Source organism: Hemibagrus wyckioides, linkage group LG08, assembly GCF_019097595.1.
Source record: "Hemibagrus wyckioides isolate EC202008001 linkage group LG08, SWU_Hwy_1.0, whole genome shotgun sequence".
In the NCBI taxonomy this organism is placed as follows: domain Eukaryota; kingdom Metazoa; phylum Chordata; class Actinopteri; order Siluriformes; family Bagridae; genus Hemibagrus; species Hemibagrus wyckioides.
Genome location: NC_080717.1, coordinates 6,016,971 through 6,035,073, shown reverse-complemented (window position 1 = coordinate 6,035,073; position 18,103 = coordinate 6,016,971). Strand labels below are relative to the sequence as shown.

At 41.7% G+C, this 18,103-nt stretch overlaps 3 protein-coding genes across 3 annotated transcripts; 1 reads left to right on the top strand and 2 right to left on the bottom strand.

Moving 5' to 3' along the window:
* Window positions 1-20: 20 nt before the first annotated feature.
* Window positions 21-7,114, bottom strand: med19a (mediator complex subunit 19a). Its single transcript, XM_058396811.1, has 6 exons — window positions 6,765-7,114; window positions 6,546-6,668; window positions 5,594-5,727; window positions 4,496-4,592; window positions 4,186-4,280; window positions 21-3,165 (listed from the first exon to the last, which is right to left on the bottom strand). Exons 1-6 carry the CDS (start codon window positions 6,982-6,984, stop codon window positions 3,100-3,102), a joined length of 735 nt encoding a protein of 244 aa, XP_058252794.1. The 5' UTR covers window positions 6,985-7,114; the 3' UTR covers window positions 21-3,099.
* Window positions 7,115-8,116: 1,002 nt separating this feature from the next.
* Window positions 8,117-10,885, bottom strand: si:dkey-6i22.5 (polyamine-modulated factor 1). Its single transcript, XM_058396812.1, has 5 exons — window positions 10,631-10,885; window positions 9,708-9,813; window positions 9,145-9,245; window positions 8,528-8,723; window positions 8,117-8,304 (listed from the first exon to the last, which is right to left on the bottom strand). The coding sequence occupies exons 1-5, from the start codon at window positions 10,840-10,842 to the stop codon at window positions 8,245-8,247; spliced, it is 675 nt and encodes a 224-aa protein (XP_058252795.1). The 5' UTR covers window positions 10,843-10,885; the 3' UTR covers window positions 8,117-8,244.
* Window positions 10,886-11,520: 635 nt separating this feature from the next.
* Window positions 11,521-17,985, top strand: tmx2a (thioredoxin-related transmembrane protein 2a). The gene is made up of 8 exons (XM_058397199.1): window positions 11,521-11,782; window positions 12,979-13,039; window positions 14,105-14,218; window positions 15,228-15,304; window positions 15,403-15,509; window positions 15,629-15,694; window positions 16,256-16,385; window positions 17,764-17,985. Exons 1-8 carry the CDS (start codon window positions 11,594-11,596, stop codon window positions 17,926-17,928), a joined length of 909 nt encoding a protein of 302 aa, XP_058253182.1. The 5' UTR covers window positions 11,521-11,593; the 3' UTR covers window positions 17,929-17,985.
* The last annotated feature ends 118 nt before the right edge of the window (window positions 17,986-18,103 follow it).

The following is an 18,103-nucleotide window of genomic DNA, read 5'->3' as shown; positions in this document are numbered from 1 at the left end:
AGTTTTGGGACACCCCTCCAAATCATTGAATTCAGGTGTTGTTTTCAGGGGTTGGGCTCGGCCTCTTAGTTCCAGTGAAAGGAACTCTTAATGCTTCAGCTTCATACCAAGACATTTTTGGCAATTTCATGCTTTGTGGGAACAGTTTGGGGATGACCCCTTCCTGTTCCAACATGACTGCACCCCAATGCACAAAGCAAGGTCCATAAAGACATGGATGAATGAGTTTGGTGTGGAGGAACTTCACAGAGTCCTGACCTCAACCTGATAGAACACCTTTGGGATGAATTAGAGCGGAGACTGCGAGCCAGACCTTCTCGTCCAACATCAGTGCCTGACCTCACAAATGCGCTTCTAGAGAAATGGTCAAAATTCCCCATAAACACACTCCTAAACCTTGTGGAAAGCCTTCCCAGAAGACTTGAAGCTGTTATAACTGCAAAGGGCGGGACAACTCCATATTATATTCATGTACAGATAAAGGCAGGCATTCCAGTTTTGGCCTGGCTCGCAGTCTCCACTCTAATTCATCCCAAAGGTGTTCTATCGGGTTGAGGTCAGGACTCTGTGAAGTTCCTCCACACCAAACTCACTCATGCATGTTGTCAAGTTAGGAGCATGAAATGGTCCAAAATGTCTTGGTATGAAGCTGAAGCATTAAGAGTTCCTTTCACTGGAACTAAATGGCCGAGCCCAAAACTTTTGGCAATATAGTGTATTTTATATTTGTGTTTCACAGGATTTGAAAGGATCAGAATTTTCATGCCTCATTGTTAGAAGCTTAATTTTTTTTCCTATGCAGCATTCATATTCAGACTGGTTACAAAACACATGCAGCGTAAAGTGTCTTAGGTAATAGCGGAACACCGTCAATGTACTATATCATAGATTTTACAAGTCACTGGAACTGAGCTGTTCTGTTCTTCTAAATATTATTCGGCAGAAATAAATCGACTCAAATAAACCAGCATCTCCTATAGATGTTCAATAGGGTCGAGATCAAGCCACTGTGAAGGTCACATCCATATAACTGACATGCTTTTCACCTTATTAATCCATTCAGAGCCATCTTGAAAGAGACCACGCTAATCAGAATAGAATATCCATCCATCCATTTTCTATACCTGCTTTATTCCTAATTAGGGTCACAGGCTCCAGCAGACCCCCATCTTAGCACACATTGGGCGAAAGACAGGGGTACACCCTGGACAGGTCACCAGTCCATCACAGGACCACATAAAAACTGACAACCACACACACTCACTCCTATGGGCAATTTAGAATTACCTCAATTTACAATCAACCTAATGTACATGTTTTTGGACTGTGGGAGGAAACCCGGAGTAAACCCACGCAGGCACGGGGAGAACATGCAAACTCCACACAGAAAGGCCCCTGCCTGTTCGAACCCGGGATTCAAATCCAGGACTCGAACCCATGACCTTCGCCACGTGTGAAAAATAACTGGTTTCTTTGTTTGTTTTCTATTAACTCCAAACTGGAAATCTGGAATGCTGTACAACAACAAATGAAATGCACAATATTTTAAATATTCATGATTTACAAGTTGGGCAGCACGGTGGCTTAGTGGTTAGCACTGTTACCTCACAGCAAGAAGGTCCTGGGTTCGAACAAGTGTTCTCCTCGTGCCCGCACGGGTTTACTCCGGGTACTCCAGTTTTCACAGTCCAAAAACATGTATATCAGGTTGATTGGTAATTCTAAATTGCCAATAGGAGTAAGTGTGAGTGGTTGTCTGTCTATATGTGGCCCTGTGATGAACTGGTGACCTGTCCAGGGTGTACCCCTGCCTTCTGTCCAATGTGTGCTGGGACAGGCTCCAGCAGATCCCCATGACCCTAATTAGGAATAAAGCAGGCATAGAAGATGGATTTACAAGTTCTAGGTCACTATTAAAATTTAAGCAAATATGCGACACCGACCATGCTCTTTAGAATAAAGTCAGATTTTTCTTGTGAGTCTCATAACGTCCGCTGAAGCGTGTGCTCATATGACATTCTGAAGGACTCGATCTAACATGGATCATCGGGTCGTCCAGAAACTTGTGGAGTCCATGTCATCTTCTGTGCACACTGTCATTTTTCTCTAAATTTTTACATTTCTGGCATTTGGTAGACGCCCTTATCCAGAGCGACTTACAATTTCTCTCATTTTTTATACAACTGAGGGTTAAGGGCCTTACTCAGGGCCCCAGCGGTAGCAGCTCGGTGGACCTGGGATTTTTGAACTCACAACCTTGTGATTGTTAATCCAACATCTTAACCACGTCATCTACATATACTGTATATACTCTTTAATCCTAATAAAAACCTTTGGGTTGAATTAAAAAAGAAAGCGGAACACAAGCTCTAATGTACTTAGACATTTTGACCCTTCTGTATATTTAAAGATTTGCCTCCAAGCAGGATGTTATGTTAACAATGTATGTTCATTAGAAGCACAACCTTGCTTCCTCCCACAGTTACATGTCTACTACATTACTCATGGCTTAGAAATGGTGATTATCGTGTGAATCAGGATATCTGGATCTATTAGTCATAATGGGAAAAGCCTTTGGAGGCTCTGTGATATCCTAAGAAGTGGTGGAAATCACAACAAATGTCTGTACTTTTTCTTTTACAGTAAAAGGAAAGTGCGTCTTGTTGCATCTACTAGCACCAAATACACCCCAGAGTGATCAGATTCAACATCTTTCCTTTCCAGAAGGATCAGTAGACGTTAAAGGCTAGCACACTTTTACTTTGTTGTCCCACACTGCCCCCTAGTGTTGTGTTTGCGCTATTGCGCTCCATGTCTGACCCACACTACTGAGGTTCAGTAGTCCAGTGCTTCCTATTTATCTACAATCACAAAGTATATAAAGACAGGCTGTGCAACAGAGTACCAAAAATGTATTCAAGTCATCAAATGATGAAGCAAAAAAAAATATATACTGGAAATACAACTGATCTGTAATCAGTATCAGTGTCGACAAAAAAAAAAAAAGCACAATCGTAGTATTGGCACACATTCTCTCGCTCTCTCTCTCTCTGTCTCTCTCTCTGTCTCTCTCACACACACACACAGTATACAATGTCTCTATCTCAGACTATTGCTGTTGGGTTGAGAGCCAGTGATACCAGGGTGATCAGGACTGTGGCGATTCTGTGAGATAGAGAGAGAGAAGGAGAAGGAGGGAGAGTGAGAGAAAGAGAGAGAGAGAGAGAGAGAGAAGGAGGGGGAGAGAGAAAGGGGGAGAGGGGGGAAGAGAGAGAGATAGGGAGAGGGAGACAGAGAGAGAGAAAGGTAGAGAGAGAGACAGAGAGACAGACAGCAAAGGAGTGAGAAAGAGAGAGAGGGAGAGAAAGAGAAAGAAAGACAGTGACAGCAAAGGAGCGAGAGAGAGAGAGAGAGAAGGGGGAAGGGAGAGAGGGAGAGTGAGAGAAATTTAAAGAGAGGGGGCGAGAGAGAGGGAGAGAGAAACAGAGAAGAAGTGAGAGAGAGAGAGAGAGAGAGAGAGAGGGAGGGAGGGAGGGAGAGAAAGAGAGAGAGAAAGAGAGGGAGAGAGAAAGAGAAAGAGAGAGTTAGAGATCAATAGAATTCTGTAATTTGAGATAGAATGATCATTCATATTTGAACAAAACAAAAGTAAAAATATCAGACTGATGATGGAGAGAATATTTCTATTTTTTAATCAATATCACTGTCCAATTACTATCATCTTCATCTCTGACTCATCAATATAATGCTTTTATTTTAAAAAGAGGGTAAAAAGTCTGTAGTGTACATTAACATTCAGTATACGTGTATAACCAGTGACATAGCGCCATTTTCTATAAACTGATGTTTATTTGTCATATTTGGAAGGAGTCTCCAGTTTCAGCGCTTTGTAACTGTAAGAGTATGTGTTCTGTGACACTGGGACATCTTCAGGACTGTGGGCTCTGTGGAAAAACCTTTCGTTTTATTTTAACTTCACGAGAGAGAGAAACAGAGGCTTGGAAGGGATTATCAGAAATGAAAGGATTACGGGAATGTCCTCTGGACACCATGACATTAAATCTAACTATAAATCAATTAAAAAGGTCCATAATGGTGGCACATAATAATAGTGAATATTATTCAACTAATAATTTTATTAAGCTTTTCCTTCCTGTCTTTAACATGCAGAGCAACTCCACTCACCTTTTTCTTCTTCTTGTCCTTCTTTTTCTTTTTGCGCTCAGGATCATCATCCCTCTTTTTCTTCTTCTTCTTGGGGTCAGAGTCTGACGGTGTTTCTGCTCATAGAAAACCAAAAATATACCAAAATGTGAGCAGCACATGACATTACTACTCCTTTTATCAGCTTAAGGCAGCTGTGTGATTTCAATCTGATCCAAAAATCAGAAGAGAAGTTAGGAGGAGTTTCTGCAAGCAAGTGTAGAGGAGAAAGAAACTGAAACAGGAATCTCATAATCCTGTAATTGTACTAGTGTGTGTGTGTGTGTGTCACCTGGTGGTATGGGATCCTGAGGTCGATGATGTCTGTGTTTATGTTTGCTTTTCTTCTTCGGAGGTTGAATGTGCATCAGTCTGTACTGCTCTGGAAGCTAAAAAGCCAAACAGAAACTCAAGTTAAAAAATATATATACACATATATATATATATATATATATACCGATCAGTCATAACATTATGACCACTGAGAGGTGCCGTGAATGACACTCATTATCTCCTCATTGTGGGTGGGATATATTAGGCAACAAGTGAACATTTTGTCCTCAAAGTTGATGTGTTAGAAGCAAGAAAAATGGACAAGTGTAAGGATTTGAGCGAAGGGCCAAATTGTGATGGCTAGACCACTGGATCAGAGGATCTCCAAAACTGCAGCTCTTGTCGGGTGTTCCTGGTCTGCAGTGGTCAGTATCTATCAAAAGTGGTCCACGGAAGGAACAGTGGTGAACCGGCGACAGGGTCATGGGTGGCCAAGGCTCATTGATCCACATGGGGAGTGAAGGCTGGCCCGTGTGATCCGATCCAACAGACGAGCTACTGTTGCTCAAATTGCTGAAGAAGTTAATGCCGGTTCTGATAGAAAGGTGTCAGAATACACAGTGCAGGACGGGTCAGGGCTGTTTAAGGAGCAAAAGGGGGACCAACACAATATTAGGCAGGTGGTCATAATGTTATACCTGATCTATGTATTTCTGTAAATGTGTGTGTTGTTATAGAGCACATACTGATTCAATACTTCTAGCCATGAATGGGTAAATGCATCAATCCATTGTGTAGTGTGTAAAAGTACAAGTGTGTGTACACTCTAGGGAGTGGTCTGCTCATATGATTATTGTGCACACGGGTACCGTTTCAGCCTGAGTGATAATCTAATCTATGCTGCGTCTGAGTCTAGGTGTGTGTATGTGTGCAGCATGTGGTCTTATTATGTTTACATGTAGTTAAAGAATGTTCACGTGTGTACCAGCCTAGTGTTTGTTAACCCTGCAACTAGTTAAAACATATCAAACACAGACTCAGGATGTGATCCGTTTGTGTTTTAGTGTGTATGAGAAAGTGTGTACGTGTGTGTATATATATATATATGTGTATGTACCGGTCCAGTGTGTAGTCTGAAGCCAGTCAGAAGTGCTCCGGTCAGTGGGCTGAATGAGTTTCCACACACTGGAGGTTTCTCTATGAGAGTGCGCAATGAACTGCCATCCTGAACGCCTGGACTGTCTATCATACCTAAAGACATTCACATTCAAGATTTGTTTTTAAATTGTTTAAAATACAGAACAGTAGTGAGAGTAAATGGGTTCAGTGCAGCTTATCATTTAACAATGAACTAAATTATAGTGTGTAGGACCAAATACCACCTACATGACACCACAGAAAAAGACAGTGTGGAAATGTTGCAAAGATATGTGTTGTGTAACAGTCATGACTAATACATTAGTACTACTACACTATATTGCCAAAAGTTTTTGGACACCCCTCTAAGTCATTGAATTCAGGGGTTAGGCTTGACCTCCAGTGAAAGGAACTCTTAATGCTTCAGCTTCATACCAAGACATTTTTGGCAATTTCATTCTTTGTGGGAACAGTTTGGGGATGACCCCTTCCTGTTCCAACATGACTGCACACCAGTGCACAAAGCAAGGTCCATAAAGACATGGATGAGTGAGTTTGGTGTGGAGGAACTTCACAGAGTCCTGACCTCAACCTGAGAGAACACCTTTGGGATGAATTAGAGCGGAGACCTTCTTGTCCAACATCAGTGCCTGACCTCACAAATGCGCTTCTAGTGGAATGGTCAAAAAATTCCCAAAAACACACTCCTAAACCTTGTGGAAAGCCTTCCCAGAAGAGTTGAAGCTGTTATAACTGCAAAGAGTGGGCCAAAACTCCATATTACATTCACGTACATGTAAAGGCAGACGTTCCAAAACTTTTGGCAATATAGTGTATCTGAATTAGTAATGTAGATTTATCACTGGATTAAAGTGGCCACTAAAGCTGTACATCGACAGACCACTGCACTCTCCTGTGCCTGTATATCTCACCTGGTAATTCCGGTAAGAAGTTGCTGAGTTTCTCCTTCACCTTCTTACCGCAGAACTTATTGTATGCATGCTCCAGGTTGTAGTGTGTGATCAGGTTTGTGTTTCCCGTTAAATCGTTTCCAACTGATTGAAATAAAACACACAGGATGTGTTATAAGCACAAAGATGGACACACGGATGCGGCATGTTTTAACATATTAGGATATTCATCAAGTTTACCAGGCAGTTCTCGCAGTAAATAGAACGGCTCGTTGATGACTCCTGGTTTCCGGGCTGTAGGCCCTTCATCCCCGAGCTGTCCTGAAAGCTGAGACGGCAACGGAGCTGCGCTCTGCGGGAGCGGAGGTGGAGGTTTTCCCGGACCAAAACCCAGAGCTGCGGAACTCGGGGGTGCCTGAGAATCGCTTTGGCCAAATAGAGTTGAAAATATTTCTGTCATGACTTAAGAAAAAACTAAAGGCTATTATTAAGCAATAAATATAGCTAAAGGGAACGTTAAAGCCGGTTTGTATTATCAAATACTGTTCCAGTGCTCGTTATCAACACAGGCGGTACCGTAATAACGGTAATATAGGAACAATGTAATAAACCATGCATATGAATTTACCGTAAATTCTGATATTTAGACATACACCGATCAGGCATAACATTATGAGCACTGAGAGGTGAAGTGAATAAGACTGATTATCTCCTCATCATGGCACCTGTTAGTGGGTGGGATATATTAGGCAGCAAGTGAACATTTTGTCCTCAAAGTTTGTGTTAGAAGCAGGAAAAATGGACAAGCGTAAGGATTTGAGCGAGTTTGACAAAGGGCCAGATTGTGATGGCTAGACCACTGGATCAGAGCATCTCCAAAACTGCAGCTCTTGTGGAGTGTTCCCGGTCTGCAGTGGTCAGTATCTATCAAAAGTGGTCCAAGGAAGGAACAGTGGTGAATCAGCGACAGGGTCATGTGCGGTCAAGGCTCATTGATGCATGTGAGGAGCGAAGGCTGGCCCGTGTGATCCGATCCAACAGACGAGCTACTGTTGCTCAAATTGCTGAAGAAGTTAATGCTGGTTCTGATAGAAAGGGGTCAGAATACACAGTGCAGGACGGGTCAAAAGGGGGACCAACACGATATTATGCAGGTGGTCATAATGCTGTGCCTGATCACAGTATTTAGACAAAGTTACGTTTTAACAATTGAATGCCTTAATATCAGAATACTGATTTATGTATCTGCTTGAATTAAATATCAATATCAATAAGTTCAATGTATGTAAAAATCAATGCATTTGCATCTACAGTGTGTAAAGTTCATCCTGTACTCATTGGTTGCACAAAAAAGCTTATATATTGTATGTTCACATCTAAAAAAATACCCAAATTATTTGCATCAACATGTACTTGAACGAGTCAGCCTCTATGTTTTGTTTAATTAATTGATGAACTGAAAGACATTAAGATCCCACCCACATTTTGAGGTAAAAAAGCCGCAAGTTTTACAATTAAGAAAGAAAGAAATTACAATTCTGAGATAATACGTTTGTAATTATCAAGTTATAAAGTCAACACACACATGAAAATCGAGTCAAAGAAGAAACAGTTTTAATGAAACACATTTGGCAGAATAAAACAATACGAGTTAGTTTAAAATCTAAAAAACAGAGTTAACTATAAACAGTGATTTGGTCCACATCAGCTCAAAGAGAAGCTAAAAATCGTCAGATGGACAAAGTGACGAGACAAACGATTCCAAATCAGCAACAGATGCCTGTGGGGAAACAGAAAGTGGGTCAGAAACCATTGGGTCAGAGTGAAATCATTTCAGCAAAGAAAGATTCCAGCAAATATACAGCATGAGTAAAAGTACGAATGAAACATTTATATGAAACAATTATCTGTATAATTACAACTCTAATCACATTGATAACACATAATAATCACTGATATACACAATACACACACACACATATTTTTCTCTCTCCCTAACTCACCTTCCACTCCTCCACAGCTGCCGCTATACGCTGTTCTGTGTGAGCGATAGTGTCTCTTCCAGACTGTACTCTCTGTGCCAGAGCTGCGTTCTCCTTCTGCAGCTTCCTCAGCTCTCTGCGCACGTATTCCTCCTGCCCCTGGTGATAAGGAATCAACACGCTGCACACATCCTGCTCAGGAACTCCACTGGGTCGCCTGTGAAACACACAAAAGTGAGAATAGTCCTGGATTATGACCGTGTGTGCATGTTTCAGACATCATCACTACGATTGTGTATACTAAATAAACAGTATTGTAAACATTTTATTGTTACGTGTTCAGAAAATATTTAATTTTGTGTGTGGGTAGGATTGCTTGAGTGATGACTGAGATTGAGCCACATGCAACGCTTGATGGTCAAGACAGATTTCTACTAATTTGATTGATGAAGGTTTTGTAAAGCAGGCATAATAACATTAACCAAGACTGTTCAAAATGTAGCTGCTTAGATAGATAGTGTTTCTGGCAACATTTGTGATAGAATTAAAAACGAAATGTTGCAAAGAGAAAAAAAACAAAACGTATTGTATATGAGTGGTAGTGTCATGGCCGCAACCAATGTATATAGTAAATGTACCATGCAGGCCCTGGCGTGTCTTTAGCTTGTTCTTCTAGTCTGTCCAACTCCTCCAGTTTCACCTGCAGGTCTCCTTCTTCTATCACTCTGTTTATGTCCTCCTGCATACAAAAAAATACACATACATATACTGACCAGGCATAACATTATGACCACCTGCCTAATATTGTGTTGGCCCACCATTTGCTGCCAAAACAGCCCTAACCCATCATGCCCTGTGTATTCTGACACCTTTCTATCAGAACCAGCATTAACGTCTTCAGCAATTTGAGCAACAGTAGCTCGTCTGTTGGATCGGATCACATGGGCCAGCCTTCACTCCCCACATTCATCAATAAGCCTTGGCCACCCATGACCCTGTCACCACTGTTCCTTTCCTTGGACCACTTTTGATAGATACTGACCACTGAAGACCGAGAACACCCACAAGAGCTGCAGTTTTGGAGATGCTCGGATCCAGTGGTCTAGCCATCACAATCTGGCCCTTCGTCAAACTCGCTCAAATCTTTATGCTCGCCCATTTACAGACATGTTGCAAACATGTTAATATGAGTACATGTTACCTGGATAGCTTTCTGCAGATCACTGATGAACTGCTTGTGGATGACCTCGGCCATCTGTGGATTCTGCTTGCACAGTGGATGGAAAGAGTGGGCAAACCTGTTGAAACTGAGCCAGTGCACACAAAAAAGATCTGTATGTTTATATTAGTGTTTATGTCACCTTTTCCAGTTTACAGTCTGTATTACAGAACTAAGATGTTATATGTAAAGGCATTGGTTTTTGCTGGATTTTTTTTTTGTTTGGTGGGCAACCAGCCAAATAACATCTGGTCAGCTTATTTCCACTGAAACGTCCATATTTACAATGATAAATTGACATAAATGAGAAGACACACGGTACATAGCATCAATTCCCAGAATTCTGGATCTTCTCTGTGAGTCAGTTCATTTGGTTCAGTTTACAAAGAAGAGTCGACTCCCAAATGACCATTTTTGTCCAAAGGTTTTTTCCCCCCCTTACTCTTTCGCTGAAAAAGTTTAATAAAACCCTGAAGCTCTCTGTAAATTCACTAAACATTACTTTCTTTTAGTATTTTGACACCTACAGTATCTGCACATTAACAAATACACTATCCTCTACACTTGACTCCATTCAGTACTTATACATACAGCTAAGATTCAAACTATTTACGCCAAAATATAGCATTCGGTTCATCTCTGATTACTATTTGAGGATCTCTTTGGTTATAATAACTTCTCTGCTCCTCTGACTATAAAATCTCTGCTCTGCTTTCGCTCGTCACCTAAAAGAGTCAACTCAAAGAACCGACTCATTCGCAAACGACACATCTCTGCCACTTTACACATACAGAGCAACACAGATATGACTCGCAAATCTTTAAAGAAAGTCCACGTCTCTAAATACACTTTACATAATATTCTGCATTAATCAGTGAGTGTTTTAATCAGTGAGTTCGAGTCACCTCGCATCTGCTATTAACCGCTGCAGGCTTTTCTCCATTACTTTGTTAAAAACTTTCAGTCTGCTCCGGCGCGGCTCACATTTAGCCGATTTAACGGAGGCGTTTTCAGGGACACCGGTCTGTCCTGACATATTCGAGCTCGCGTTTTCACTTGTTTGACCAGAGTCTGTTAAACTGGGCTCGACTGACCGGCAGTCAGCGACGTCCGCCATTTTTTCTCCTCCTCTCAATGTTGACGTTCTGATCTACCCGCCAAGAGTACCATATCAACTACGGAGGCTGCATTAGATCATGCCGTCTTTTTCGAATCGCGTTTTACTTTCTAAGCATTAAATTGTACCTATATATAAATTTCTTCTGAAACTGTAGTGCATAATAGATATTTCTCCGAAAAGCTCATTAATAAATAATCACACTTTAAGAAACGTCATTAATTATTAGCTTATTATGTTTTATATTATGTTTTAATACCTCATGCAAAAATTTTTTTATATTTTCCTGCATGTAAATTTTTCTGATATCTATATGGTAACTAAAACAGATGAGCAACAGCTGTTTGTACCAGAGAACCCTTTTTTTTTTTACATCAGGAAGATGCTACATATCTTTGCTACCATCTAACACACACACACACACACACACACACACTTGTATTACAGGCCTTACCAACCAAATGTCTTCACAAGTTTGTCACATGTTTCTGTCCTTGTGGGGACCCACCAAGATATAAAAGTCACACACAAACACACACACAGACGTCTTGCAGTCCTTACCAACCAAATGTCTTCATAAGTTTGCCAGATGTTTCTGTCCTTGTGGGGACATATGGTACCCACCAAGATATAAAAATCACACACACACACACACACACCTGTTGCTGTCCTATTTCTGCCCACTCCTCCCTCTTCTGTCTTCTACCTCATTGCCTGCACGTGTCTTCTCTCTTCACACACTTGCGTGAAAATGGGATTGATCACTGGGCTCTTCGCATTTTTCTTCCACCTGCCACAGATTTATAAGTGGCTCTTAAAGCCATATTATTTTCTGTCCTTTCTTCTGTCAATTGCCTTCCTTGCTGTGCGGAAATGTCCGGGTGTGTGTGACCACTTACCCTCTCAGAGAGAAGACGGAGACTCCTGCAACTTTGACTGGGTTAGTTCAACATGCTTCACCACAACCGTTTACTAAAACTCTATCTTCCCTTTCCCATCATACACTGTACAGTAACTGATCCTCTTATTCAGTTAAACAGAGTTATGTTTTTAATAATAGTTAAAGGAAAAGTCCACTCTGAAACACACATTAAATATGTTTAGATTGTGACATTCTTAGTAATTCTGGTGCTATTATATATTTAGTTTGTTGGTGCTGAAATTTCAGTGAGAAGTTAGAAGTTTTGTGCCATACTGATGAAATCATTTAAACATAAGGGAAGATGTTCAGGTATACTGATAATATACTGAACTCAGTTACAGTAAAGATTCAGCTTGTTTATTTGGTAAGCTATGATACACTATATTGGCAAAAGCTTTGGGACACCCCTCCAAATCATTGAATTCAGGTGTTGTTTTTCAGGGGTTGGGCTCGGCCCCTTAGTTCCAGTGAAAGGAACTCTTAATGCTTCAGCTTCATACCAAGACATTTTGGACAATTTCATGCTTTGTGGGAATAGTTTTGGGGATGACCCCTTCCTGTTCCAACATGACTGTACACCAGTGCACAAAGCAACGTCCATAAAGACATGGATGAGTGAGTTTGGTGTGGAGGAACTTCACAGAGTCCTGACCTCAACCTGATAGAACACCTCTAGGATGAATTAGAGCGGAGACTGTGAGCCAGACCTTCTCATCAGTGTCTGACCTCACAAATGTGCTTCTAGAGGAATGGTCAAGAAATTCCCATAAACATGGAAAAGCTTTCCCAGAAGAGTTGAAGCTGCAAGCTGTTATAGCTACAAAGTCCATATTACATTCATGTGCATGTAAAGGCAGACGTCCCAGTTTTGGCCTGGCTCGCAGTCTCTGTTCTAATTCATCCCAAAGGTTGTTCTATCAGGTTGAGGTCAGGACTCTGTGAAGTTCCTCCACACCAAACTCACTCATCCTTGTCTATATGGATTAAAGTTGGGAGCATGAAATTGACCAAAATGTCTTGGTATGAGGCTGAAGCATTAAGAGTTCCTTTCACTGGAACTAAGGGGCCGAGCCCAACCCCTGAATTCAATGATTTGGAGGGGAGTCCCAAAACCTTTGGCAATATAGTGTATGTTGTGTGTGAGAAGTTAGCATGAAAGCTGAAGCTGTTTATCATAAACTTGGATCATATTTTTATTCTGAAATGTGTTACAGAGGGAGCTGGAGATCCTCATGTTCCTCACTGCGATTGTTATGATGAAGAACCGCAGAGCGAGTGAGTGATGTTTATCTCTGGCTTTTCCTGTTACACACAAACACACTGCACACATGTTAAGTAGAACAGTAATATGCTGACAGGCATTTTCTAGTCAGTGACAGTTTATACTTATGCCACATTCCAAAAATGTTAACAGATATGCTGACATGTAACATATATCAATGTAAATGTGACAAATATAAATATAAATTCTGTAACTACATCCTAATAAGGAACTAATTAGAGAATAAAACACATCAAGCTCTTCTTGGAGGTGATGTGATACATCTGAACCCGAAGCAGAGTTAAGGTTAGTACCAAAAGTTGATTATTTTCATATAAGAGTATGTGTTGTATTAACAAACGACACATCACACACTATATTGCCAAAAGTTTTGGGACGTCTGCCTTTACATGCACGTGAATGTAATATGGAGTTGTCCCGCCCTTTGCAGCTATAACAGCTTGAAATTTTCTGGGAAGGCTTTCCACAAGGTTTAGGAGTGTGTTTATGGGAATTTTTGACCATTCCTCTAGAAGCACATTTGTGAGGTCAGGCACTGATGTTGGACAAGAAGGTCTGGGTCACAGTCTCCGCTCTAATTCATCCCAAAGGTGTTCTATCAGGTTGAGGTCAGGACTCTGTGAAGTTCCTCCACACCAAACTCACTCATCCATGTCTGGACCTTGCTTTGTGCACTGGTGTGCAGTCATGTTGGAAAAGGAAGTTTGGAACCACAAAGTTGGTGCATAAAATTGTCCAAAATGTCTTGGTAAGCTGAAGCATTAAGAGTTCCTTTGACTGGAACTAAGGGGCCGAGCCCAACCCCTGAATTCAGATATGGAGGGGTGTCCCAAAACTTTTGGCAATATAGTGTAGAGTGTATTCGTACAAACCTGTGATTTCGAATACAGTCATCACTACAGTCAGAACAGCCCCTTATGGAGAATTAATCAACGCTATCTGACCAATCAGATTTGAGAACACCAGCGCTGTGGTATTAGGAGCACTGATATATTTACTGTGCATTGTCTGTATGCTGGATGATATCCTCAGGTCTCTCTCTCTCTCTGTGTTTTCAGTAACTCTGGAGCAGCATTTAGGAAATATTTTCCTCTTCAGTAAGGTGGCAAATGTGGTGTTGTTCTTCAGAGTGGACCTGAGATTCGGCCTCCTCTATGTCACACTGTGTGTCGGTAATAAACACTATACTATGCATTATATATTATAGATCAACACCTTATGAGCAGCAGGTGTCATATAGGGCACACTATAGGGCAATGAGTTTGTGGACACCTGACCGTCACACCCATATGTGCTTTTTAAAACATGTTAGTTCAGATTAAACTCTGCTGTAACAACCTCCACTCTTCTGTACACTGGAGTTTGGAGCATGGTTGAGAGAATTCAGCTACAGGAGCAGTAGTGAGGTCAGACACTGGTGTTGGAAGAGTGAGAAGGTCTGGGGTTTATCCATGTTTCTGTGTATCTGTACTGTACCGTTTGGTAGCTCTAGAAGAAGAACTGAGGGCATGAATCCTTCATTATCGCCATACACACACAGTGGAATTCTTTTCTTCGCCTATCCCAGCTGAGAAAATTGGGGTCAGAGCAGCTATGATACAGCACCCCTGGAGCAGAGAGGGTTAAGGGCCTTCCTCAGTGGAGCTTGGTGGTGCTGGGGCTTGAACCCCGATCCTCCCATCAACAACCCAGAGCCTTAACCACTTGAGCCACCACTGCCCCCTATGTTGTTTTATGTAGCACCAGGGTCCTGGAGCAATGTTCATTTCTTTCATTTCACTGTGTACTGCATCAGCTGTATATGGTTGAAAGGATGATAAAAGCTTCTTGACTTGAGGTTGAGTCAGAGTCAGGGCAGGACAGGAGTTCTTCCACTCCATCCTATGTCTTCATGGAGTTTGCTTTATGCAAAGGAGCACTGTCATGCTAGAACAGGTTGATGCTCCAGCTTTTTATATATATAAGACATTTTATATACTTGTTTCCTAAATATGGGTGCAATAGTCAAGTGTCCACATACACTATGTACTCTATGTACTACATGTGCTGTACACTATATCAGTCATGCACTTAGAAACAAGAAAGAAATGCTTTATAAATGCAAGTTAGGAGTGATATTTGTGTACTGCCTAAAAGCACTGATTTATATTATTAATCTGAATGAATCCCCTTAATCTACAGTGTTCCTGATCACATGTAAGCCTCCCATCTACATGGGTCCGGAACACATCACGTACTTCAATGACAAAACCATCGATGTGAGTACAGGATGAAGGACCACCATAGTTCATTCAAATCCGTATTGTAGGCGTGTTTCATTTTCATTGTCTGAAATTATTGTTTTTCCTGTCATTAGGAGGAAATGGAGAGGGACGGTCGAGTAACGTGGCTTGTCGAGTTTTATGCCAACTGGTCTTCAGATTGTCAGTGTTTTGCGCCTGTATTTGCTGACCTCTCGCTGAAGTAAGGCCAATATTCAAGACACCATCGATACAGAGAAACGACGACTAATATAGATTTAAACGGATGTCTCTAAAGATGAGATATTACATGTAACATCGGTTCCTCTTGCTATCTTGCAGGTATAACTGTGCGGGACTCAAATTCGGAAAAATAGACATAGGACAATATGCAGCTGCTGCTGAGAGGTGAAACATCTGGACTTTCTCTAGAACTTTAATAAGGAGTCAATAACTACATCTACACCTATCAGGCATAACATTATGAGCAGTGAGAGGTGAAGTGAATAACACTGATGATCTCCTCATCATGGCACCTGTTAGTGGGTGGGAGATATTAGGCAGCAAGTGAACATTTTGTCCTCAAAGTTGATGTGTTAGAAGCAGGAAAATGGGCAAGCGTAAGGATTTGAGCGAGTTTGACGAAGGGCCAAATTGTGATGGCTAGACGACTGGATCAGAGCATCTCCAAAACTGCAGTTCTTGTGGGGTGTTCCCGGTCTGCAGTGGTCAGTATCTATCAAAAGTGTCCTCCATGGAGGCCCCACCTCACAACTTACAGGACTTAAAGGATCTGCTGCTAACATCTTGGTGCTAGATACCACAGCAGACCTTCAGGGAAGTCCATGCCTCGATGAGACAGGGCTGTTTTGGCAGCAACACCACAATATTAGGCAGGTGGTCATAATGTTATGCCTGATCGGTGTATTTATAGATATATAACTACATAATAAAACTTTCTGTGCTCAGGTATAAAGTAAGTCTCTCACCACTCTCCAAGCAACTGCCCTCTCTGCTGCTGCTGCAGGGCGGCCGTGAATTTGTTCGGCGTCCCCAAGTGGACAAGAAGGGAAGAGCTGTGAGCTGGAGCTTCACTGAGGTAAAAGGAGCATTAAATAATAACTGCAGGGGGTCATATTTTTTGCAGACGCAGGCTCAGAATTACATGAAAAGCAAGCCTGATGGGTCAGAATTGCTTCAGGAGTTGGTAGGATTGGTCAGGGTGCTTTGGGAGCAAGCAGGGTTGGTTGGTTAGGATTGATTTGGGATGGGATTGAAGAGGAATTAGAAACCATTCCATACATACCTCTGGAGTCAGTACTTCCGTTTGTGACCTAGAAATTGGGTGAAGTCTAAATCTTCAAGGACATATCACTTAAGTAAATGTGCTCAGAGGAATCGAACAGAAGAAGGTTTCTAGAACACAGGTGCTTCCCATACAGAAGTCTGCTTTCTGTTGTTGATGCCCAAGAAGAAGAGAGTACAAATAAAATCTTGGGATAAAAGTCCATTTAAACGTACAGGATCTGGCATTACCAAACAATTAACACCATGTTGTCTATACAAAAATATTCATTCTGCCCCATGCAACACACCTCTTCTTCTTCTTTCGGCTTTTCCCTTCAGGGGTCACCACAGTGAATCATCTCTCTCCACCTATCCCTGTCTTCTGCATCCTCAACACTTGCACCCACTAGCTTCATATCCTCATTGATTCCATCCATATACCTCCTCTTTGTCTCCTGCCTGGCAGCTCCATGTCCAACATTCTCCTACCAATATACTCACTCCCTCCTCTGAACATGTCCAAACCATCTTAATCTGTCCTCCCTAACTCTGTCCCCCCAAACATACAACATAAGCCGTCCCTCTGATGTACTCGTTCCTAATCCTGTCCAACCGTGTCACTCCCAAAGAGAACCTCAACATCTTCAGCTCTGACTCCTGTCTCTTCCTCAGTGGCACTGTCTCTAAACCATACAGCATGGCTGGTCTCACCACTTGTCTTGTACACCTTCTCCTTGATTCTCGCCGATATTTCTCTATCACACAGAACTCCGACGCCTTTCTCCACCCATTCCAACCTGCCTGCACTCACTTCTTTACCTCTTTCCCACACTCTCCATTACTCTGGACTGTTGAGCCCAAATACTTAAAACTCCTGTACGTTCTTCACCCTGTAATCTTACTATTCCACTTCCCTCCCTTTTATTCACACACATGTACTCAGTCCTATTTTACTGACCTTCATCCCCATGCAACACACCAATAAGAGTAATGTTTCAGACTACGGCTTTCCTCCTGTCCAATTTTCCTTTCCGTCCATCCTTTGCTCATGTATTTAGAACAAAGGGGTAAGGAGTGAAGAAAGGCAACAAGGAAGAAAAATCAGAAGAAATTGTGCTCATATTGTCCACTAATCATATTCATACTCATACTCCACTTCTTATACTAACCCTAACCCTACATTTCTGCAGGAGAACATCATCCGCGAGTTCAACTTGAATGAAATACTGGAGAAATGTAAAAAGCTTGGCAAAGGGCGCAACGAGAAGATAGAGGAGCTGGGGTCTCTCCCACAAGAGCATGCTGATGGAGATCAGCCAGCGATGGAGGGGTCGGAGAGCAAAAAGGACAAATAAAAACTTGTTGGAAAAAACTAGAAAGCTGGTTCTGTAAAGCAAAGTGTTGTAGATATACCAGAGAGTCTGCTCACGTCTGCAGACCGGATGTGTGTGTGAATGCTTTCAATCTACAGCCTGGAACCAACTGAGGATTACATTCAATATATTCACTCAATTCCATTAAACAAAACAG

Bases quoted from the DNA above. Each gene is read 5' to 3' on its own strand.
- med19a (XM_058396811.1), bottom strand. From the start codon at position 6,984: ATGACAGAAATATTTTCAACTCTATTTGGCCAAAGCGATTCTCAGGCA. The intron at 4,593-5,593 runs GTACATACACAT...TTGGCTTTTTAG, and splicing joins TCAGACTACACACTGGACCG to CTTCCAGAGCAGTACAGACT. The intron at 3,166-4,185 runs GTGAGTGGAGTT...TCTATCTCACAG, and splicing joins AGGACAAGAAGAAGAAAAAG to AATCGCCACAGTCCTGATCA.
- si:dkey-6i22.5 (XM_058396812.1), bottom strand. From the start codon at position 10,842: ATGGCGGACGTCGCTGACTGCCGGTCAGTCGAGCCCAGTTTAACAGAC. The intron at 9,246-9,707 runs GTAACATGTACT...TTTTGTATGCAG, and splicing joins ATCTGCAGAAAGCTATCCAG to GAGGACATAAACAGAGTGAT. The intron at 8,305-8,527 runs GTGAGTTAGGGA...GTTTCCCCACAG, and splicing joins CAGCTGTGGAGGAGTGGAAG to GCATCTGTTGCTGATTTGGA.
- tmx2a (XM_058397199.1), top strand. From the start codon at position 11,594: ATGGGATTGATCACTGGGCTCTTCGCATTTTTCTTCCACCTGCCACAG. The intron at 13,040-14,104 runs GTGAGTGATGTT...CTGTGTTTTCAG, and splicing joins GATGAAGAACCGCAGAGCGA to TAACTCTGGAGCAGCATTTA. The intron at 15,510-15,628 runs GTAAGGCCAATA...GCTATCTTGCAG, and splicing joins TTTGCTGACCTCTCGCTGAA to GTATAACTGTGCGGGACTCA.